The sequence below is a fragment of the Nerophis ophidion genome, linkage group LG18, assembly GCF_033978795.1.
Source record: "Nerophis ophidion isolate RoL-2023_Sa linkage group LG18, RoL_Noph_v1.0, whole genome shotgun sequence".
NCBI classification, from domain to species: Eukaryota; Metazoa; Chordata; class Actinopteri; order Syngnathiformes; family Syngnathidae; genus Nerophis; species Nerophis ophidion.
The window spans coordinates 20,147,786-20,171,425 of record NC_084628.1 but is presented as its reverse complement, the minus strand read 5'-3'; the positions used below and the strand labels follow the sequence as shown (position 1 = coordinate 20,171,425).

Below are 23,640 nucleotides of genomic sequence, written 5' to 3'. Positions count from 1 at the left end.
CTAGGAAGAAGGCACTGCAGGTGGAGAAGGCGAGATCGGAAAAGGTGGCCAGACTGCCCGCGCCTCCTCCAAACCCTCTACTGGTGATTGTACAAAACCAGTGTGAATAAGCCATCATTTGACCAAAGCTTCTGCACGATCCAACAATTAGTCATCTCCTTACATGTAGGATATTGTGCCAGAGAAACCGCATTTGTAAAGAAGTGTGACGTCAATGCCTATGCCTTCACACACTACCACATGCCTGCCACCGCAGTGGACAGGGAGGAGGACATACCCCAGGTAAGCCTTGATGTCACTGCATGCTCGTGACTCCTGACTTTTAAAGTTGTCTAATGGGCTTGTGCAAACAGACGAGTGCCCACCAGGGAGCCGAGCTGGCGATGAAAAACCTGGAAGACCTACAAAGGGACAATGAGAGGAAACGAGTGGAGCAGCACGAGAAAGCTCGTCTCCGAGGGAAATCGGCTCTAAGAAAGGAGCACCTCGCGCTGGTACAGCTTTTTATATGCAGACAAAGTTTGTTACCATTTGATGGAAAGTCACATGCAGAGGGAATGATTCATTTAGAGCAGGGGTGTCCAAACAACGGCTCGTTGGCGTGTTCAGTTTTCCCCGCGAGTCGTCACAAGTTTAATAGATAGATAGTACTTTATTGATTCCTTCAGGAGAGTTCCTTCAGGAAAATTAAAATTCCAGCAGCAGTGTACAGAGTTGAGATCAATTTAAAGAAAAAAGTAAAAAGTAAATAATGGGGGTTTAAATGGAAACAAAATAGAGAAATATTACAAAAAGAATAAAAACAATGGGAATAACAATATAACAGTAAAATAAGACTATAACAAGACAAAGTAGGCAGTATTGACCATGTTATGAAAACGTATTGCACTGTTAATGTTTTGCATCCCCTGTCATCCTAATACCCCCCGTCCCCCGTCCCAGAGAGGAGTTGTACAGTCTAATGGCGTGTGGGACAAAGGAGTTCTTGAGTCTATTAGTCCTGCACTTGGGTTGAAGCAGTCTAGCACTGAACAGGCTCCTCTGGCTACTGATAATGCTATGCAGAGGGTGACTGGCATCATCCAGGATGCTCACTAGTTTGTCAACAGTCCTCTTCTCTGCCACCGTCACCAGTGAGTCCAGTTTCATTCCGATTGTAGAACCGGCCCGCCTGATCAGTTTCTCAAGTCTGGAGCTGTCCTTCTTAGATGTACTGCCCCCCCAGCACACTACCATGTAGAACAGAACACTGGCAACCACAGACTGGTGGTACATCCACAGGAGTTTTCTACAAATGTTGAAGGAGTGCAGTCTCCTGAGGAAGTACAGCCTGCTCTGTCCTTTCTTGTACTGGTGGTCCGTGTTAACAGTCCAGTCCAGCTTATTGTCCACCCAAACCCCGAGGTACTTGAATGAGTCCACGGTCTGTACTTCAACTCCTTCGATCACAATAGGTTGTGACCGTGGACTCGACCTCCCAAAGTCAATGACCAGCTCCTTGGTCTTTGACGGATTGAGCTGCAAGACGTTCGTGTCGCACCAGACAACAAAGTCCCTCACCAGGTTCCGAAACTCCTCCTCTCTGCCGTCCCTGATGCACCCGACGATGGCTGTGTCATCCGCGTACTTCTGGATGTGACACAGCTCTGAGTAATAAGCAATTGTAATGGGTTATACTTGTATAGTGCTTTTCTACCTTCAAGTTACTCAAAGCACTTTGACACTACTTCCACATTCACCCATTCACGCACACATTCAGAGACTGATGGCGAGAGCTGCCATGCAAAGACCCTAACTATGACCCTTCAGGAGCAAGGGTGAAGTGTCTTTCTCAAGCACACAACGGATGTGACTGGGATGACAGAAGCTGGGGATCTAACCAGGAACACTCAAATTGCTGGCACGGCCGTTCTACCAACCGAGCCACGTTGAAACAATTCTGCTCTAGGGGTGACTCCGACCTAATTTTTAATATCAGACAGTATAATTACTGCAAGTTTCCCACCACGTTGTGTACATGGAACAGCATTTTAATGTACGACCCAATCCAAACAACATTTATCATTCATGGCACAAAAAGTCAACACATAGTCACACAACACAACCTGCTCACTGAACTTTGTGGATGTTATGGAAAAAAACATCCAAACACAACACATGATTCAAAATTATACAAATTCAAATCCCCTGCAAATAATGATGAGAAAATGCTAAACACTCTCTACAGTCATTCATGTTTGACACATTTTAGCCGCTTGATATTTCTGATTACAAAACTTTAGAGGTCGTCACATGTTTCAAAATCAGGGCCCGGGGGCCACACCATTTTATGAAAACACTCTAATGTATCAAAGCCCTTTCAAGCTAGATGCATTTGTTCTTTTAATTTTGAGAGAAAAAATGTACTGCATGCAATTGCCTATCTTCTAAACTTTAATGTTATCTAATCATGCAAAAATATATTCCAAGCATTTTTTTGGGTTGTCAATGATTAATACTTGAATATTGGATACAATTGTTTAACGAGGTTAATATAAGTTTATATTTTTATACTGTATATTCACTGTTACAAGCGGCCCTATTTCCCATGGGGCCCTCATTAAAAATGAGTTTGACACCCCTGCCCCCACACAGTTGGATTTTGATTTACAAACATTTAATATATTCTTTAACGGCGTTCATATAAAGACAAGTTTGTAGATTGAAGCAAAGTTCCCCTTAAGAAATAACTTAAACGTGACTAATTTGTTCTAGCCTCGACAAAAATTCCTTATTTTAGTTTGTCCACTTGGAACGCAAAATAAAGCGCTTTACAGTACTGTGAATGGGTTGTACTTGTATAGCGCTTTTCTACCTTCAAGGTACTCAAAGCGCTTTGACAATACTTCCACATTTACCCATTTATATACACATTCTCACACTGATGGAGGGAGCTGTCATGCAAGGCGCTAACCAGCACCCATCAGGAGCAAGGGTGAAGTGTCTTTCTCGGGACACAACGGATGTGACGAGGTTGGTACTAGGTGGGGATTGAACCAGGGACCCTCGGGTTGCGCACGGCCACTCTTCCACTGCGTCCCAATATCAAACAAACATAATTGCAGAAAACAAAACGACAAGCTGAACTGTCCTTTTATTTGGCCGCCCTGCTGACACACCCACAGTCAGCCCTGTGGTGTGTTACTGTTAAAATCACAAAATTCTTCAATGTTTAAAATAAAAGATTAAATGCACTTAATCTTGTCAGTGAATGTTCTTGGCATGCAGTGAAAGGGAGGGAGGAAGCAGAGTTGTACAACAATTTTTGAGAGGTGCATGTGAAGGTCTGAGGGAGTGTTCGCAAGGAGATGACCAAGTCGGCGTCGCTTATCGTAGATACGTTATGCAAGGGACACATTTCAGCCTTTTGGTGGATGCTTAGAGGGTGCTTGCGTTCGATCATTGAGACCCGTCCTCTTCCTACTTCAAACCTCCAGGATGCGTGCACACGGAGAAGAAGAAGAACGCCACGGTGCAGGGCTATGTTTGGAGGGATTTATGGTCTAGCTTGCCTGTTTAAACTCGCAGATATTTTTGCTTTAAATTAAATATTGTTTTTTTCTGTCTCTCTTTCTCTCTGTGTGCAAATATAACAAACAAACTGCACGGTGGCCATTGGATCTGTTTTTTATTCTTTTGTACGTGGAGATCTTTCCTTTGGGTGAGCACGTGCCATGGGCATTTGCGCGTACACCCAACATTTAATTATTTCATTTTTAACTTCTGATTATTACAAATATAGACATTTATTTATTAGTTCTGTTCTCTTAAACCACCAATGGTAACATAGGCTAGCCAATGGTGTTCTTGTTATAATTTTTGGTTTGAAAAATGTAATATTGAGAAAGTTGCAAACCGTACCTTTTACGGGTGCTCTACACCTGTTATGTTTGCGTAAACAACTTTTAACCTGCTTCATTTGCAGGACCGCACGCACCATCGATAGTCTGGCCAGCCGGATCGAAGACCCCCAGATCCAAGCTCACTGGTCCAACATAAACGACGTCTACGAGTCCAGTGTCAAAGTGCTGATCACCTCTCAGGGCTGCGAGCAAATCTGCAAGTATGTGTTGGAGAGATACAGAAATACCACAAAGTAATCCCACATAGGACACTCTAACGCAGGGGTGTCCACATTTTTTCTATCAAGGTTTGATACATTTTCTCCTATAAAAGATGCTAAATCCAATCCAATGGAGGTAAATATATGCCGGTGCTTCTCAATTATTAATAATAATTTTGCCATAAGACTGTTATAACATTGTATCCTTATTAACAATAAAGAAGAAGAAAAAAGAAAAATATAGATCATTGTAGGTAAAGAATAACATTAACATTATTATTACTAGCATTTTTTAGCCTTTAAAATAACATTTAAAGTGCATCAATTTGCCTGAATTTGAAAACAATTTGTATTCTTTTAAACTATAAACATATTCGACCAACTTCAACCATTTGAAACTGAAGATTTTCGTTTAAAAGGGACTGTTTGCTACATTTACACAGATGCGTAGAAGGTGCTAACTTTCCGATGTATTTTATCCGTTATATCCCGCCCTCTTACAGTACGTCTTCTAGGACGTAATGACGTACACTTGAGGACAGAATTATTTGCCTCTCCCCATTAAAATGTAATTTTTGGAGAATTATCTTCCAAATACTGTTAAAGAGAGCAACTCATTTTTATAAACATATTTTCTAAATTGCCTTTATTTTGGTGCTTCCATTATTGTATTTTCCACAGACAAACATTTATTTAACCAAAAAATAACTACCGGGGTCCAAATTATTATTGGAAAACCTCTCAAGCGCCCCTCAGTTTGACGGTCTTCTGCCATGGACTTTCGTCTTCAATTGTCCCCAAAGGGTGTCAATGAGCTTCATTTGGGGGCTATGTACAGACCATTCACTCACATTCACCTTGACCTTCTGCAGATTTTCTCACCAGGCCTGATATATGTTTTGGGTCGTTACGTTGGAAGACAAGGTGGCGACCCACACCCAGTTTTGCTGCTGACTGCTTGAGGGTTGTTTTTTTTTCCAAGATCTTCAAATATCCTTCTTTCTTCAGGATTCCTTGCACCTAGACAATATTCCCAGTTCCAAATGAAGTGAAGCATCACACAGCATAATACTCCCACCACCATGTTTCACCGTGGGTATTGTTTTCTTTCGGCTCCCTTCTTTCTGCAAACAGAAGCAGTGACTCGATGGCCAAAGAGCTCTAATTTGGTTTCATCTGACCAAAAGACACGATTCCAGTATGTGTGGTCTTTGTCCTAGTTGTCCTTTGCATACATCAGTCTGGTTCAAAGGTGTCTTTTTTACAGTAGTGGAGTTTTTCTTGCTCTGCAGCCTCAAAGTCCATTCCTGTGCAGGGCTCTAGAGATTGTCTCTTTGAGACTACAATTCCAGACCTGGCGTAGTCATTCACTAGTGTCTTGACAGTTGTTCTGGGGTCTTTACACACAGCTCTCACTAACCCATCCATCCATTTCCTACCGCTTGTCCCTTTGGGATCGCGGGGGGCGCTGGAGCCCATCTCAGCTACAATCGGGCGGAAGGCGGTGTACACCCTGGACAAGTCGCCAACTCATCGCAGGCTCTCACTAACCATCTTTCCAGAATCTTTGACATAAGTGCTTTCCTACCTCTGCCAAGTTTGTTTTGTACTATGTGGCTGTCTTTGAATTTATTGATACTTCTCACTCTAGTTCTTGACATTTGGAAACACTGTGATAACGTTTCTCCATTTCCTGCTTTCTGTGTATCAATGATATTTCCCCCAACTATGCGCACCCTGCTGATGGTCCCTCCCAGTCTCCTCCCTGGAAGTGCACAAAGTCGTGCACACATAGTTTGGCAGTCTGAAGGTGCAACGAAGGATCCCCTTGTTTGTATTTTGTTGCAGACTATCAGTAAAACACATCTCCACGCAAAAGGATACATACAAAATATAGGGAAATAGAAGATTACAATATTTAAGTTAGTCTAATACTGGCCTGAAGGACCAATATTTAAGTCTTGGCTCGTCTTTTTTTTTTTTTTTTGGTAGACATACAGCGGCTTTCTTTTCTTCCTCTGTTTTCCTCTCTCTTTTTTTTTTATAGCAGTATATGCTGTAACAGCAATTGCAGGTATTTCCAGGTGGGCGTTCAGTAGCCATGTAACAAGTTTGAACCGTGCACGCACTTCACTGTATTACGCGTCAGCCAATGAGGAGGCTCCTTCATGGGCTCTGCTCACCCCTCCTTTCTCTAAGTCCTGTGATTGGATCTGGAGGGGTTGACCACCAAGAAGACAAATTATTTTGTCTTTTGGGGTTTTATTTACTAAAATACTTATAAGGCGCAGACAGCACGCAGTAGTAAGAAAAAAATTCAGAAAAGATTACTGTTACGTTATACTATATGATGCTAATATGGTTCTTTTTATTTAAAGAATATAACTTATTGACCCCAGCTTTAAGTGTAAACGGATTTATTTTGTTTTTGGCACGATGCTTTCTGATTCATGAATCATCCAACGTGAAGTAGATCTGCTCTAGAGGTCCCTCTGACACAGTCAGTGTTCACTGTTGACTTCAAACAGGCTTAATTAATTAGAGCACATGACTTCCAACACTTGCTGTGTCTCAAACTGCTGGAAGTTTTTATGGGGCTAATAATTATGACTCTGATGATGTATGTTTTTTCTGAAATAACTTTGTTCCTGTGTGCAAATGCAAATATTGGAAGCATCCAAAATGAACGTAGAATGGTTGGAAAAGCGGTGTGAAAAATGCATTGCCCTCTCTTTAATAGCACTTGGGAAAAACTTAGTAAAAAATGAAATTCTCATGGGGTGGGGGGCCTAATAATTATGTCCTCAAGTGTATGTACGTACGTATGTAAGACATGCACGCGCATTAGTTTTGGATGTTGGCATTATCTACGATTGAATGTATATTTTATAATAACAACAACATGATTGCAAATTGTTTGCGTGTGTTAGACTGCTATTCAATGTGTGCATGCGCTCCCTGCGTGTACGTGTTGACAAGATAGGGTGAGTGACCGGCAATAATTTTTTATGACATCAACTTAGTAATTGTGAAATTTTTTATTAATCAAACGTGTTCAACTAATGGTAATCTTAGGGTTCCCAACGGTGTTCTTGTTATATTTTTTGCTTTGAAAAATGTAACTGAGAGGAAGATGCAAACAGCCCCGAACTCAATAAATAATCATATATTAAAATTGAGCACAATATATAAAACACTTAAACCTTCTAAACAAAAATGTATACAAAGATTGGTGCCGATTTTTTTCAAATCGCAATGAGGAAGTTGAGCACAATATATAAAACACTTAAACCTTCTAAACAAAAATGTATACAAAGATTGGTGCCGATTTTTTTCAAATCGCAATGAGGAAACCTTCTAAACAAAAATGTATACAAAGATTGGTGCCGATTTTTTTCAAATCGCAATGAGGAAGTCAGGATTAATGGCTACAATGTTCACATTTTGTAGTGCACAGCTTTTTGAAGCATGATACTGATAAAGCGTGTTCCCCAGTGTCACACCTTGTCACACAGGCATTTGAGAACTGATATCTGCTTTGTCAACTACAATACAAATCTAAGATGATGTTTTGTTCAAATCGCTTAGCACATGAGTGTAATATCTATAAAAAAAATATATATATAGTAATGAATTAATGTTATTTTCAGAGTATGTTGAGCCATTAAGGTAAAAAATTGCGGGATTAAAATGGCACCCCCCCTGGCAGCACATTATACATTTTTTTCCCTTTCCCCTGGAGAGAAGCACATGTGGAAGCCCTGAGCCCAACTCTTATGCGGCTGTGTGTTCAGGTCCATCCAGCTGCAGCTCAACATCGGTGTGGAACAGATCAGGGTGGTGCACAGAGATGGACGTGTCGTCACTCTGTCACATCAGGAGCAAGAGCTGCAGGACTTCCTCCTCTCACAGGTACGGCTGCCGTCGTCTCAGTCGGCCCCTTTTTCATCCTTTCACGCATGGTGGTGTCTTGTCGCAGATGTCCCAGCACCAGGTGCATGCTGTGCAGCAGCTGGCTAAAGTGATGGGCTGGCATGTGCTGAGCTTCAGTAACCACGTAGGCCTCGGCCCGGTGGAGAGCATTGGAAACGCCTCCGCTGTCACTGTGGCCTCCCCCAACGGAGAGTATGCCATCTCAGGTGAGGTGGGGCATGGCATGGGAGAGCTGGAGCGATCAAGTACACCATCTTTAACTGCCCTGTTCCCGTTTTTCGTTTTCTCTCGCTCCAGTGCGTAACGGTCCAGAGAGCGGCTGCAAGGTGGTGGTGCAGTTCCCCCGCAAACAGACTAAGGAGCTGCCCAAGAGCGATGTCATCCAGGATGCCAAGTGGACCCACCTCAGGGGGCCGTACAAGGAGGTCCACTGGAGAAAGATGGAGGGACGGAACTTTGTCTACAAAATGGAGCTCCTCATGGCCACCCTGACCCCCTGCCCTTAAACACAACTACCCCCGGCCCTCCTCTGCCGACTGGAGATGGACAGGAAAACATTCTTTGTGAAGAAGCCATGTTACAAAATTCATGCCCTTTTTATTCTTGAGGACTTTTACAAGAGCGCTGCTTTCCCCACTGGGTGAGGCTGGACTGCGAGAAAAGATTTCTTAAAAAAAATGTTGCATACTCCTCAGCATGTCTAGTTGTATAATGACGTTTCAAAATGTTTTCCTTGTGCACCGCAACTTTTTCTGTGCAAATAAGACACCTGTGCTCAACAAAGAAATATTGCATCTCCCACTTTTCCTGGAATTGTCTTTGCACAACATCACTAACCTTTTTCTTCACTGCAGGCTTTGAAAAGACATGTTTGGGGTTGTGGAATATATTTGTATTTAGCTGACGCACGGAGAATGATGTTATTTCCGCAATGTGTGTCGTTCAGCTTTTCCTCCCTACCGCAACACGGCGGTCGGCGGATAAAAGCCGGGAATGTACCGGGATAGCGAGCGCAAAAAAGTGACGGCTCCCGGAGTGTTATCCGGCATCACTTAAAAATATATGTAGTGTTCATCATGTGAGGCAATGCAAATTAAACAATAAAGAAAACAAATAACGGTTTGAATTAGTCCAGGTTATCGGGACTGTTATAACTGACGGACAGGTGTCGCGGTGTGACTGCAGCCAGGCACGTAAGAAAACCCTTGTCTCCATGGCAACGTTTCTGTCGCTTTCACTCATTTGCCGATTTTCCACTAACGCAAAGGTAGGCAACCCAGAACGTTGAAGGAGCCATTTTGGACCCAAATAACACAACGCTGTCAAGCGCCATTCATATAAAACTTTCATATTAAGGTGGGGGCCGCAAAATAACGTCTCGCGGGCCGCAATTGGCCCGCGGGTCGCGTGTCTGAGACCCCTGAACTATGCTATTAACTGTTGCAAAGCTGTGTCATCAACACTCACAAGTATAAAACTACTTTTTTAAAGTAATAATTTCTTATTTCAAGCATGAAAAAAAATCATGATGCTGAGCTCATATCATTATGTCAAGATAATGGCACTAGCATTTACTTAATTTAAGAATATTTTTCAACATATTAAGCAAAAAGGTCTCATTTGTTTTTCTACCAAGAAAAGTGCACTTATTAGGGAAAATATACTTATTTTAAGGTATTTTGGTTTTCATTGAGGTTAGCTAATTTTGCTTGTTTTGGAAAGTCTTGACAGGCCGAATTTTCTTGTTCAATTGGCAGATAATTTTCCTTAGTTTAATTAAAATACCCCTCATTTTTGTATTTTTTTCCCCCTGTTTTTGAACACTGACTTTTTGCAGTGTAGGTTGATGACCTAAGATCAGGGTAGATGAGGAACAGAACGACCACAGGAGTTAAAGTGCATAGGGAAGATGGATTTGATTGATTGAAACTTTTATTAGCCGATTGTAAAGGAAGAGAAGTTCCATTTTAGGTCTAGATAGAACAATCCCATGATACAAGATAACCTGAGTAGAGTGGAAATACTAGGCTACCTCCTTCAGCGCTGCCTCAGAGCGGTTGTGGTGTTAGACCTGGTTGGGTGGGATTGCAAGATGGGGGGCAGAGAGGAGGAAGGGTAATGGTTGTCAGCTTCATTGGGGTCATCAGGTAGGCACCCTCCTTCACCGGCGTTTCAATGATAGGCCCACGACACCTCCAGAGGGCTCATCGGCAACACCTGGCGTCCCAGGTGAGCCCCCCTCTGCTTTTAACCATTATGTGATGTAGGTCTTACTACATCCCCAGATGGTGTCTCTCCTCTTCACCCACAGCCACCGACTGGCTGTCTCTGCTGCTCCTGAGAGGGCTTTGATGGTGTTTTGCAGGGTTTGGCCTCGAAATCCGATGTCCTTAAGCAGCCTGATTGTTGTCTGGCCAACAAAGCCTCTGCAGCCAACTTCCACTGGGCAGACCTTGGCTTTCCATCCATTCTGCTCAGCATCAGCTGCCAGTTCGGTGTACTTAAGGCTTTTGCGTTCGAATGCCTCCCCCACAGCAGCCTCCCAGGGAACCGTGAGTTCTATTTTATACACAATACGCAGTGAGGAGGACCAGAGCACAATGTCTGGTCTGAGGTTTGACATGGCTATCTCTGAAGGAAAGCAGAGCTTTTGATCAAGATCCACCGCCATTTTCCGGTCACGAGCCCTTCCGAGCTGGCCTATGTCTGTTATATGGCCTTTGGTGGACTCTGCACCTTCTCGGATGAACTCTCTTGTGGCTGTAGGATGTACTTTTGGCGGGGGCAGGGCATTGATCTTCGCTCTTCTGGCCTCTAACGTGGCTGCTAGGCACTTCAGAACCTGGTTGTGCCGCCAGGTGTAGCCCCCTTGTGACAGACTTGTCTTGCAGCCAACGAGAATGTGTTTGAGGTTAGCTGGAGATGGACATAGGGGGCATGTAGGGTCCTCTCCATACCACTGTTTGAGGTTGGAGGGGGAGGGAAGGACATCATAAGTGGAGCGTAACATGAAGCTGATGTGAACTGCCTCCATGCCCAACAGCTCCCTCCATGAGAGCCTTCTCCTCTCAACTCCTTCCCAGCTCATCCACTGTCCTTGCTTAACTTGTGAGATAGCCTTTGCACATCTTGCTGCCTGCTCATGCTGACGTACCTCCTCTACAACCAGCCGTCGTCGCTGAGCTGGAGCCGCATTATGCCACAACGGTCTGCTCTCACTAAAGCCAAGGCCTCCTCTTCCCTGCTGCACGAGGCCAATGATGTCTCTGTGCCTAAGATCCTCCTTTGCTTGCAGAGTAGCTGCCGCTGCAGTCCATTTCCTTCCGGTCACCAAGGTAGGAGCTGTTTGGGCAACGCATGGGTCACGAGACTCTGTTAGCGTCATTTCCAGCCTTACCTTTGCACACTTAAACTCCTCTACTAGGCTGGAAACAGGAAGCTCCAGAACACCTCTTCCATACAGTCCGATGTTACTGAAGCATTTGGGAAGACCCAGCCACTTCCTAGCAAATGCACTAACCGTCCTCTCCAACTTTTCTACCTTTGTGGTTGGTACGTCATAGATGGTCAGAGGCCACAAAAGCCTGGGTAGCAACCCAAATTGGAGGCACCACAGCTTCAACCGGCCAGGGAGCATGGTCTTATCGATGTTTTCAAGGCCAGTTATAGTGTCCTGCTTGAGCTGGTCCACCTGCCCCGTGTCCTTGAGGGTGGCATGATACCAACGCCCAAGACTCAGACAGGCTTCTCAGACACTGTTGGTATAGCCTCCTCACCCACACAGAATTGATGTTCCATTAGCTTCCCCTTCACCACTGAGATGCTTCTGGATTTGCTTGGTTTTATTTCCATCCGGGCCCACTGGATGTTTTCTTGCAGTTTGTTCAGCAGCCGCCTAGCACACGCCTTGGTTGTGGTGAGGATGGTCATATCATCCATATAGGCTCTGATGGAGGGAAGACGAAGACCGGATTTAATCTTTTGACCTCCTACCACCCACTTAGAGGCCCGGATGATGACCTCCATAGCCATTGTAAAAGCAAGAGGTGAGATGGTACACCCTGCCATTATTCCTATTTCGAGTCGCTGCCATGCTGTGGTACACCCACCAGTTGTCAGGCATAGCTGTAGGTCCTGGAAATAGGCTTTGACTAGACCAGTTATGGAATCCGGGACACTGAAATAGTGGAATGCCACCCAGAGGAGATCATGAGGAACTGACCCAAAGGCATTTGCTAGGTCCAAGAACACAACATGGAGGTCTCTTCCACCCTTCTTGGCAGCTTGAATTTGACTCCATATCATGTTCGTGTGCTCCAGGCACCCCGAGAACCCTGGAATCCCTGCTTTTTGTACCAAAGTGTCAATGTATTGGTTCTTTTCCAGGTAGGTGGACAGCCTGTGAGCCACTACACTGAAGAAGATTTTGCCTTCAACATTGAGAAGGCTGATTTGGCGAAACTGGCTGATGTCCACAGAGTCCTTTTCCTTGGGGATCAGGATGCCTCCTGCCCTCCGCCATGCAGTTGGAATTGCTTGTTTCTGCCACACCACCTTCATCAGCCTCCATAGAAAGTGTAAAACCTCTGGAGTTTTCTTATAAAATCGGTATGGAATTCCATTGGGCCCAGGAGAGGATGCTGCTCTAGCTCGTCGTACAATTCTCTCCACCTCACTCCACTTTGGAGGGTTAATGTCCAGTTGGTGTTCTGGGGACTCTATTGGTGGCATATCAGTTGGTGCCTGTCGGGGCGGAAATCTTAAAACCCCTTGGTGGACACGAGCGGTGAGGGATGCCGTCAAGCTGAAGAAGGAGTCTTATCGGGTCCTTTTGGCTCATAGGACTCCGGAGGCAGTGGACAGGTACCGACAGGCCAAGCGGTGTGTGGCTTCAGCGGTCGCTGAGGCAAAAACTCGGACATGGGAGGAGTTTGGGGAAGCCATAGAAAACGACTTCCGGACGGCTTCGAAGCGATTCTGGACCACCGTCCGCCGCTTCAGGAAGGGGAAGCAGTGCACTATCAACACCGTGTATGGTGCGGATGGTGTTCTGCTGACCTCAACTGCGGATGTTGTGGATAGGTGGAAGGAATACTTCTAAGACCTTCTCAATCCCACCAACACGTCTTCCTATGAGGAAGCAGTGCCTGGGGAATTTGTGGTGGACTCTACTATTTCTGGGGCTGAGGTCGCTGAGGTAGTTAAAAAGCTCCTCGGTGGCAACGAGATCCGCCCGGAGTTCCTTAAGGCTCTGGATGCTGTGGGGCTGTCTTGGTTGACAAGACTCTGCAGCATCGCGTGGACATCGGGGGCGGTACCTCTGGATTGGCAGACCGGGGTGGTGGTCCCTCTCTTTAAGAAGGGGGACCGGAGGGTGTGTTCCAACTATCGTGGGATCACATTCCTCAGCCTTCCCGGTAAGGTTTATTCAGGTCTACTGGAGAGGAGGTTATGCCGGATAGTCGAACCTCGGATTCAGGAGGAACAGTGTGGTTTTCGTCCTGGTCGTGGAACTGTGGACCAGCTCTATACTCTCGGCAGGGTTCTTGAGGGTGCATGGGAGTTTGCCCAACCAGTCTACATGTACTTTGTGGACTTGGAGAAGGCATTCGACCGTGTCCCTCGGGAAGTCCTGTGGGGAGTGCTCAGAGAGTATGGGGTATCGGACTGTCTTATTGTGGTGGTCCGCTTCCTGTACGATCAGTGCCAGAGCTTGGACTGCATTACCGGCAGTAAGTCGAACACATTTCCAGTGAGGGTTGGACTACGCCAAGGCTGTCCTTTGTCACCGATTCTGTTCATAACTTTTATGGACAGAATTTCTAGGCGCAGTCAAGGCGTTGAGGGGTTCCGGTTTGGTGAACGCAGGATTAGGTCTCTGCTTTTTGCAGATGATGTGGTCCTGATGACTTCATCTGACCGGGATCTTCAGCTCTCACTGGATCGGTTTGCAGCCGAGTGTGAAGCGACCGGAATGAGAATCAGCACCTCCAAGTCCGAGTCCATGGTTCTCGCCCGGAAAAGGGTGGAGTGCCATCTCCGGGTTGGGGAGGAGACCCTGCCCCAAGTGGAGGAGTTCAAGTACCTAGGAGTCTTGTTCACGAGTGAGGGAAGAGTGGATCGTGAGATCGACAGGCGGATCGGTGCGGCGTCTTCAGTAATGCGGACGTTGTACCGATCCGTTGTGGTGAAGAAGGAGCTGAGCCAGAAGGCAAAGCTCTCAATTTACCGGTCGATCTACGTTTCCCATCCTCACCTATGGTCATGAGCTTTGGGTCATGACCGAAAGGATAAGATCACGGGTACAAGCGGCCAAAATGAGTTTCCTCCGCCGTGTGGCGGGGCTCTCCCTTAGAGATAGGGTGAGAAGCTCTGCCATCCGGGAGGAACTCAAAGTAAAGCTGCTGCTCCTCCACATCGAGAGGAGCCAGATGAGGTGGTTCGGGCATCTGGTCAGGATGCCACCCGAACGCCTCCCTAGGGAGGTGTTTAGGGCACGTCCAACCGGTAGGAGGCAACGGGGAAGACCCAGGACACGTTGGGAAGACTATTTCTCCCGGCTGGCCTGGGAACGCCTCGGGATTCCCCGGGAAGAGCTAGACGAAGTGGCTGGGGAAAGGGAAGTCTGGGTTTCCCTGCTTAGGCTGTTGCCCCCGTGACCCGACCTCGGATAAGCGGAAGAAGATGGATGGATGGATGGAATACACGCACACAAGCTCAGGCTCAGCCCCAAGATGTAATCTCTTGCTCTTTATCCCATTTCTGCCATTTCCTGAACGTTTAAGGCTACAGAATAAAAGAAACTCAGTAAACGCTTTGGTCTGTCGTCACACTCTGTCTGCGTGGAAGCTCATATCTTAAACTTTAGGTAACTTACAAACCCTATTTCCATATGAGTTGGGAAATTGTGTTAGATGTAAATATAAACAGAATACAATGATTTGCAAATCCTTTTCAACCCATTTTCAATTCAATGTACTACAAAGACAAGATATTTGATGTTCAAACTGTTAGAATAATTATGTATATATTATCACACTAACTTTAGAATGCTTAAAGTCTGTTGCTTTAGTTATTAGCTATTGTGCTCAAGTTAGACTTTTTTTCTGATCTATGCAAGGACAAAACTTCTTGTCTGAGCGGTGGCCTCAGCCACATGATGTTATCATAGTTTTGGCTCACTGGCAGCCAAGGACTTCGGAGACTTTGGCATGGATGGGATGACAGCACGCAGACGAGACAGAGACTTCAATGATCTCAACGAAGATAAGATGACAACACGCGGACGAACTCGGCGACAAGGCAAAATCACTTTTCCGTCACGTACTATGCGTCCTGGTCCTGCTTTGCATAATATATGTGACCACTCCTTTTAGAGGCAGCTTCAGTGATGTTGACTAGGAGAACGCGGCAACTGGACTTTAGAGCGTAGGGCGAGACTGTGACTAAGTGTGCAGTGCCCGCGTTCTCCTCATGAGCCCTATTTAACTCTCTGTCTGCTTGATTCCTTGCTTCTTGTCTGATTAATAGATGTCACCAGTGTTTGAACCTGATATCTTCTTGGTCCTTCGAGCCGGATCCCAACAAGTCTGACGATTCCAGCCGGGTGAGTAAAATTGGAAGACCATGGCACCCACATCTCCCATTGAGGAGCTGATTTTCTTCACCCCGGGCTGGGATCGGAATGACTGACGGAAACCGAGGACAAGAGGAAGGAACGCAGATTTCACTGAGTACATTTTGAATTACAAAGAGAAAAAGCGTGTAACTGAGGGTTATGACGCATAAAAGAAAAAAGCGACGCATAGAAAAAGCGTGTAACTGAGGGTTACGACGCATGGGAAAAGTGTGTAACTAAGGGTTGCGATGCATAGAAAAAGCGTGTGACTAAGGGTTAACGACGCAAAAACAAACCCTGTGAATCCTAGGCTCTAAACAGGTAAAGAGTTCAAAGAAGGATGACTGAGTCCGCGGAAACAGAAAATTCAGTAAAACAAGTGTAAAAGGTGTGAAGCGTGTAACTAAGGGGTTGCGATGCATAGAAAAGCGTGCGACTAAGGGTTAACGATGCAAAAACAAACCCTGTAAATCCTAGGCTCTAAACAGGTAAAAAGGCCTAAGAATCAGAAAGACGGCACAGTCCACAAAGAATGGAAATTCTTTAAGATTAAACATTGAAAATAAGCCAAATTAAGGACCTCGGAGTCCACGCAAAAACCGACAATTCTAAAACAGAAGAGGCCATAAAAGGACGACTGAGTCCTCGGGATCCGAAAATTCAAGTAGAAGGAGTGTGAAAGGTGTGAACGTGAGAGTGTGTGGGAGTGATCGCCACTAGGCTATCATTCCATACCAAAGTTGTGAGAAGTAATAGTGGGTTATTGTGGAAACTCTATGTATGACACCTCCACTGGGGGATAAAACCTCCAGCAGAAGCGACGTGTACCACAATAATAAATTAAACCACTATCTTACAACAAAGAAAAAAGTAATCCTTAAAAGTTCGGCTCTGTAGGGGACGACGGATTACTCCAAATTCTCAAAATGGGAAAGGGGACAAGTAAACCAAAGGTTAGTCCAAAAGACGAGTTAAAGTGTAAAGACTGGGAAGCAGTAAAATTTACCGAAAGCCTCAAAGTAAGTGATGTTAAAAAAGCATTAAAAGATGTAACACCATACACCGAGGACGTAAGACAGTTTCTCGAGGGAATGGAAAACCTCCGCAGATCCTATCACCTTAACGGGATAGAGACACAGACTGCCTGGATGACTGCATTGGGGCCGAAATGGCAACAAGTAAGAGGCAATTGGGGTCCCATGGGATTAGATATGCAAGACGGAAGAAAAATACCATTAGAGCATGACCATGACGACCTAAGTAATAGAGTGCGAGACCTAATGACACGAGTAGAACAAAGGTTTCAAAAGAGAGCGAATTACATTGAATTGGGAAGAACAAAACAACAAAATGAAGAAACATTTGAAGATTATAAACAAAGACTGGAAAAAGCATTTAAACAACACAGTGGACTAAATGAAAATGCTGATCCACAGGGACCTTACCAACAACAATTAAAAAATATTCTGCATGCAAACTGCAGACAAGCCATACATGAGTGGGTGAACAAACATTACATTGGATTGCCCACAGGAACATTGGATGAATACACAACTCATGCATTACATGCAGAAAAAGTTACAAATAGAAAGAAGGCCAAAGCAAATACTGACACATTCTACTACAGGCAGGGAAATAGCGAAATATATTACAACCAAAATAGAGGGCGAGGTAGACGACAGTTTAGAGGACGAGGACGTCCAGGTCGAGGTAGATGGAACTTAGGTAGAGGACAACAACGACAACAACAGCAGTGGCACCCTACTGCATGTTGGTGTTGTGGAAAAGAAGGACATTTTGTACGAGATTGTCCTGACAAAAAAGACAACAATCAAGGTTACTACGCGTGACTAGGTCAGGACACATCGAAATCTCCAAAGACTACACCAAAAGACAAAGAAAATGACCAGAGTGATCATAAGGTCATACTAAGTTAAAAGATTAAGAAAGACGCATGACATATGGTTTTGGGTTGTTGTTGACCTTGTTGTATTTTATAAGACTAATTCGTTTTGAATTGATGTGTTGTTAAGGAGAGAAATAGGTGTATTAAATGTAAGTTTTATTGTGAGTACTGTGGAGAAAGAGAGAGAAGTAAAAATAGATGAAGAAGTGGGAAGAAATCAATATATATACATATAAATATATATGTATAAGAATAATTTAATGCAAAATGGAATAAACTAATGCGTACGACAGATAATGTGGGGATATTGAAATAAGAATTTAAGAGAATGTAGACTGAAGATTACATGTATGTTTGTGTATATAAACAGCGCTGTTATATATGCAAATATATATATGTATATTTTTAAAATAATGGAACAAATAAAAACCTAGATTAATAACTATAATAAGAGTTTATATTTATAGCAAAATAAAGAGGTATACATTTTTATTAGCTTAGGAAAGAAGAAGAGGAAAAATAAAGGGCTAAGAGAGATGAAAGTTAAAGTAAAAAGTAAAGTACCAATGAATGTCACACACACTAGGTGTGGTGAAATTTGTCCTATGCATTTGACCCATCTCCTTGTTCACCCCCTGGGAGGAGAGGGGAGCAGTGGGCAGCAGCAGTGGCCGCGCCAGGGAGCTTATGAGATAGGCCCAGTTAAGAGAAGAAATAGGCAAATTGTAGGGGAAGATAGTGAGGAAGAGGTACAGACCGAAGCCACCACAACCAGCGCTTCAACAATAACATAATGCAGATTAGCCTTGAACAAAAAAACAAAACAAAACAAAAAATCCACCGCCATACAGTGAAAGCGTATTGGAACAACCAACAATATATATATAAGATCAGAAAGGGACCCAAAGAGAATGCAGCCAACCAAAATATTAGATAACAATGACAACGACACCAATTATACTGCATGATGGTGTTTTGGGAAAGGACACTTTGTACAAGACTGTCCTGAGGAAAAAAAAAAAAAAAAAAAGAAAGACGCTCTTTGAGTGTTGTTCGCCTTATCTTTTGGGATAAGGCGCACACACACACTTGTGTGTGTGTGTGTGTGTGTGTATGGCGCACTAGGAGTGGAGGTTTGAAAATAGATGTATTATGCGTAATACAATTCTTAGGTTGTATTATTAATTTTTTTTGATATTTGCAAGTACACAGTACATCTGGGTGCTGAGCTAAGATAAGATAATGGCATAAGATAGAATATAAAAGGAGGCATGGCAATCACAACAGCTAACAGTTAGCTTTAGACTTTTGATAGTATGCGAGTTGTAAACGAACAGGAATAAATGCATGCTTTTATTTTGTAGTATATTGCACACGACAGGAAGTTAGAGTGCACAAGTGAAAAGTGTGGCATGACAGCCTACTGGAATGTAACTGACAGACACAAATGATAGTTTAAAAAGCCCAAGACGCAAGAATCAGTAAAATAATGACATTTAAATGATGTGCTGAGTAAATAGCACTATTTTCTCAGTCGGTGCAAGGGCAGGAGAATTACTATAACCATTACAATGTTTTGCTTTGAATATTGTTGAATAATAATTACAAATAAAAAATTTAAAGTAATTGAAGAATGTCTCTTCTGAGTTATAAAATTATAGTTTAATTCACCTAGACAGTTTTAGTGGGTTTAAAATGTTACTTAAAATTACATGAAGTACTAAGTATAAAATTTGAATTAGGAATATTGACTAGTGTTTATTAGGACAATAAATGCTGTAATTTTAAACATCATATGCAGGATTTGGACACATATCACAGTGATTGATATCAGTAATGCATTCTTCTCGGTACCAATACATAAAGAAAGTCCATTTTTGTTTGCATTTACTTATAAAGGGAAAAGATACACCTATACAAGACTCAAGGGTATGTGGAAAGTCCGACAATCTATTCACAAGCAATACATGCAAGCATGTCCAAATTTGACCCTCCAGGAGGAGGACAAAAGTCCTGATATACGTAAATGACATGTTATTAGCATCACCAAATAAGGAAACCTGTAGAAAAGATATATTAGCCTTATTAAATCATTTACATTGTAAAGGACACAAAGTAAGCAAAACAGAAGTTCAATTATGCAAAACAGAAGTAAAACATCTAGGACATTCTCCGAACAAAGATGGACGCACTATTGTGGAAAGTAGAAAAACAGCAGTACTACAAGTACAAAAACCACAAACAAATAAGCAAATAATGTAATTTTTAGGATCAACTAATTACTGTAGAAGTTAGATACCAAATTATGCTGAAATAGTAGCTCCATTAAGTAAATTAATGTATGAAAAAGATCTACAAATGTCAACACCTGTAGAGTGGAATTTAGAAGATAAAGCAGCATTTTGTGAAATAAAAATAGAATATGATGTGCGGTTGTTACAGCAACTGAAGCTATCAAATGACCATCAAATTACTCAATGCAAGCTGCACAACTAGTAGCACAAAAGTATGTAAATTAATAAAAGATCAAAATGCCACAATACACACATAAATTCTCAACAGTACACGCATTTGCACAACAGTACACGCATTTGCACAACAGTACATGCATTTGCACAACACTGGCAAAATAGAGGAATGATTATGTTAACAGGAAAACCTGTAAACACATGGATAACTATTAAAAGAATGATTAAAAGCGGTAGAGTTACAGGCTAAAATAGCAATGTCAAAATGTGCGGCACACACCAAAGGAACGGATGCAATATCACGTTTGCGAACAAAACAGCAAAACAAACAGCAGAAGAAGAAATTCAAGTTTTTAAACTACAAACTAGTGGCATGAATAATGATATACTAAAAGGCATGCAACAACAAAGTACTCCAAAAGAAAAAGATGAAAGGATAAAAAATAAATAAATAAATACATAAAAAACGGAACAGAGAAGACATCTATGTATGTCCAGACAATAAACCAATCTTACCAGACATCTGTATAAGTGGGCCGCAGTATTGAGCCATGATTGTACTCATGCCTCAAAAGGAGGGATGGTGACCCTTATACAGATTAACTATACTACCTCCAGCTTTTATTCTTATTCAAAATTTTTTTGTAAGGAATACATGACCTGTGTGAGGCCAATTCCCCAAACCACAACACCCGTTCCCAACATCTATGTATGGATTTTATTGAACTAAATAGGAGTGAAGAAAAACAGTATTGTCTGGTCATAGTAGATTGATTGCTTGATTCAAACTTATATTAGTAGATTGCACAGTTCAGTGCATATTCCGTACAATTGACCACTAAATGGTAACACCCCAATAAGTTTTTCAACTTGTCTAAGTCGGGGTCCACATTACTCAATTCAGATGCATTTTCAAAGTGGGTAGAAATATTTTCTAAAGGAAAAGCAGATGTGCTAACATTAGCAAAAGCATTATGCAAAGATATAATACCAAGATAGAGTATAACTAAATCTATCAAGTGACAATGGACCTCATTTTGTAAATCATTTAATCAAGAATAAGAAACTATTTAACCAACAGGAATCAATATGTGAAGATGGGTGAAAATAGGTCAAGACGGCTAGATATATCTTGTTGTGTATCCCAGGGATCAATACTGGGACCAAGATTGTTTAATTTTTCTATAAACAAAATTTGTGAAATTAGAAAGGACTTGAAGTTAGTTTTATTTGCAGACAACACAACTGCTTTCTGTTCAGGAGAGAACATACAAATAATAGCAGAAGAAATGAACAAATAAAAAATGGTTTGATAAAAACAGACTCGTTGAACATCAGTAAAACAAAAATAATGCTATCTGGTAACAATAGAAAAGAGCATCATACACAAATACAAATAGACGGAGTAGATATTGAAAGGGTAAAAGTAATCAGATTTTGGGGATTATAATTAATGATAAAATGAACTGGAAATCTCATATACAAAATATACAACATAAGGTGGCAAAAAACATTTCAAATATGGGGAAATAACTATAAATGTGCGCTACATTCATTAACGGTATTACACAAAAGATCAATTAGACTGATACATAATGTTGGATATAGAGAACATGCAATTTATTTATTGAGTAAAAATATTGAAGTTTGCTAAACTGCTAAAATGATGTACAAAGCAAAGTATTACCTGCTACCAAAGAATGTACAACAATTATTCTCAACTAAAGAGGAGAAATATGACCTTAGAGAGAAATCTAATTTAAAACATTTGTATGCACGTACAACACTTAAAACCTTTAGCATATCAGTATGTGGAATTAAATTATGGAATGGATTAAGTAAAGAAGTTAAACATTATACTGATATGATCCAGTTTAACAGCTTGTTTAAATTAATAGTGCTTACAAAGTACAAAGAAGAAGAATTATGAGAAATACTTTCAACCTTATTGAAAATAAGATATTTCTGCATCTCAGTATGTTGGTAATGACTAAATTAATTGATTAAATGTTACAAAACTGTTGTGTATACTAATTCACAGATGTTATTTTATTATAAAAGGTCAGTAAATGGTTCTATGTATTTGTAAGCGCTCTGAAGTGGGAAAGGGGTAAGGATTAAATAGGTTTTGCTTCTTCCTACTCCTTTTTGGACATGATGTAAAGTGAAATGATATGAAACTGTGTGAAATACTGTAAGTGTGTTCATGTTCAAAATAAAATAAAGAAAGAAAGACTATAGGATCATTATTCCACATTGAACTCAAAAACCCCTGTGCTTGTCATCCATAAAGCGCAGGACTAGTGGAAAGGAAAAATGTAACAATTAAAAACAGACCAAAGAAATGTATGGAAAAAAAAAAACGTCCACGGACACAATGTAATAGATTTAGTAAAAATGTACATGAACATTACAAGTGCAGCCGCGTTAAACGACAAACCGGAAATGCCGAGGCAAGAACAACGGACTATGCTGTCTGTTCGATAGATCTGATCCTAACACCCAGGTCTAAATATAACAATCTGTGTCCCATAGATAGTCTTGTGGGCCTAAAATGAATCACTGATGTTTACGATAGCTTCCAATACCACCTCCACAACACTATTTCCTGTAAGAAACTTCAAAGGATTCCCACCACGGGAACAGACTGACCAAATTCCTGGTGGTATCTCACAGGCCATACAATACAGGGGAAAATGGACACTACATATATTATATTATAGTATATATTATATGTATTATTCTACTTATTTTGTGTATGGTTTTGTATTTGTTCTTTTGTCATCCTGTGAGGTGTATATTATTTTTTGTTGTTGTTTTTGGATGTATTTGTTTGGTTTGTATGCTTGTGAATCTGGGCTATCCATTAAGTAAAGACTACTTATTATGTTGAAGGGGGCAGGAAATATAAGATTTTCTTCATCCTGATCCTTGTCAAGCATAGTTGTGTAAATATGTGTTTAGTTCCTCAAGTTTGTCTATTGATAATGAATGAATGAATCCATTAAGTAAAGACTACTTATTATGTTGAAGGGGGCAGGAAATATAAGATTTTCTTCATCCTGTTCCTTGTCAAGCATAGTTGTGTAAATATGTGTTTAGTTGCTCAAGTTTGTCTATTGATAATGAATGAATGAATGAATTACTAGATAGCGAAGAAGCTAAGTTCTTTAAAAGTCAAATAACACTGAAACATCAAGGCCCAAATCTAGTGTTAACCATATCACTTCCTGATGGACAAAATAGAGCACCCAGTGCCACACTGTTCAACACATCCAGATGGGGTTTCCAATTATGGGCATGGTCAAGTGGACTACACCCATATTTCCCAGTGATTGTTTGCTTAAATCAAACCATGCACAACACCTAACAACCCAGAGTGAACACCTATACGAAACGTGCTGGAGTCACGTTTGTAAGCGTACCATTTGATGATGTGTATAAATGGTTCAAAGTAACAATTGGTGTGTAATAATTGGTTCCCCCTTTGGCTGTTAATTGGCTACTCATGACAAACAAGTTAATTTGAAGTAATCAGCAAAATAACTCCTGAATGGGATTGCACTACATGAGAAAAAATCTACTCTGTAACCAAAGAAACAAAGCAGAAACC

The 23,640-nt window shown here is 42.0% G+C and overlaps 1 protein-coding gene across 2 annotated transcripts; it reads left to right on the top strand.

Annotated features, from left to right (window-relative positions):
- The first annotated feature begins 353 nt into the window (after positions 1–353).
- On the top strand, positions 354–8,822 carry LOC133536868 (mediator of RNA polymerase II transcription subunit 17-like). Of its 2 annotated transcripts, none has more exons than XM_061877519.1 (4): positions 354–494; positions 3,965–4,102; positions 7,897–8,241; positions 8,333–8,822. In XM_061877519.1, the coding sequence occupies exons 3-4, from the start codon at positions 7,953–7,955 to the stop codon at positions 8,539–8,541; spliced, it is 498 nt and encodes a 165-aa protein (XP_061733503.1). In that variant the 5' UTR covers positions 354–494; positions 3,965–4,102; positions 7,897–7,952; the 3' UTR covers positions 8,542–8,822. The 2 variants fall into 2 exon arrangements, with proteins under 2 accessions (XP_061733503.1, XP_061733502.1); XM_061877518.1 differs by lacking the exons at positions 354–494; positions 3,965–4,102 and adding an exon at positions 4,201–4,238 and having other exon boundaries at positions 7,897–8,014; positions 8,082–8,241.
- The last annotated feature ends 14,818 nt before the right edge of the window (positions 8,823–23,640 follow it).

Bases quoted from the DNA above. Each gene is read 5' to 3' on its own strand.
- LOC133536868 (XM_061877518.1), top strand. From the start codon at position 4,216: ATGCTAAATCCAATCCAATGGAG. The intron at 4,239-7,896 runs GTAAATATATGC...CTGTGTGTTCAG, and splicing joins CTAAATCCAATCCAATGGAG to GTCCATCCAGCTGCAGCTCA. The intron at 8,242-8,332 runs GTGAGGTGGGGC...CTCTCGCTCCAG, and splicing joins CGGAGAGTATGCCATCTCAG to TGCGTAACGGTCCAGAGAGC.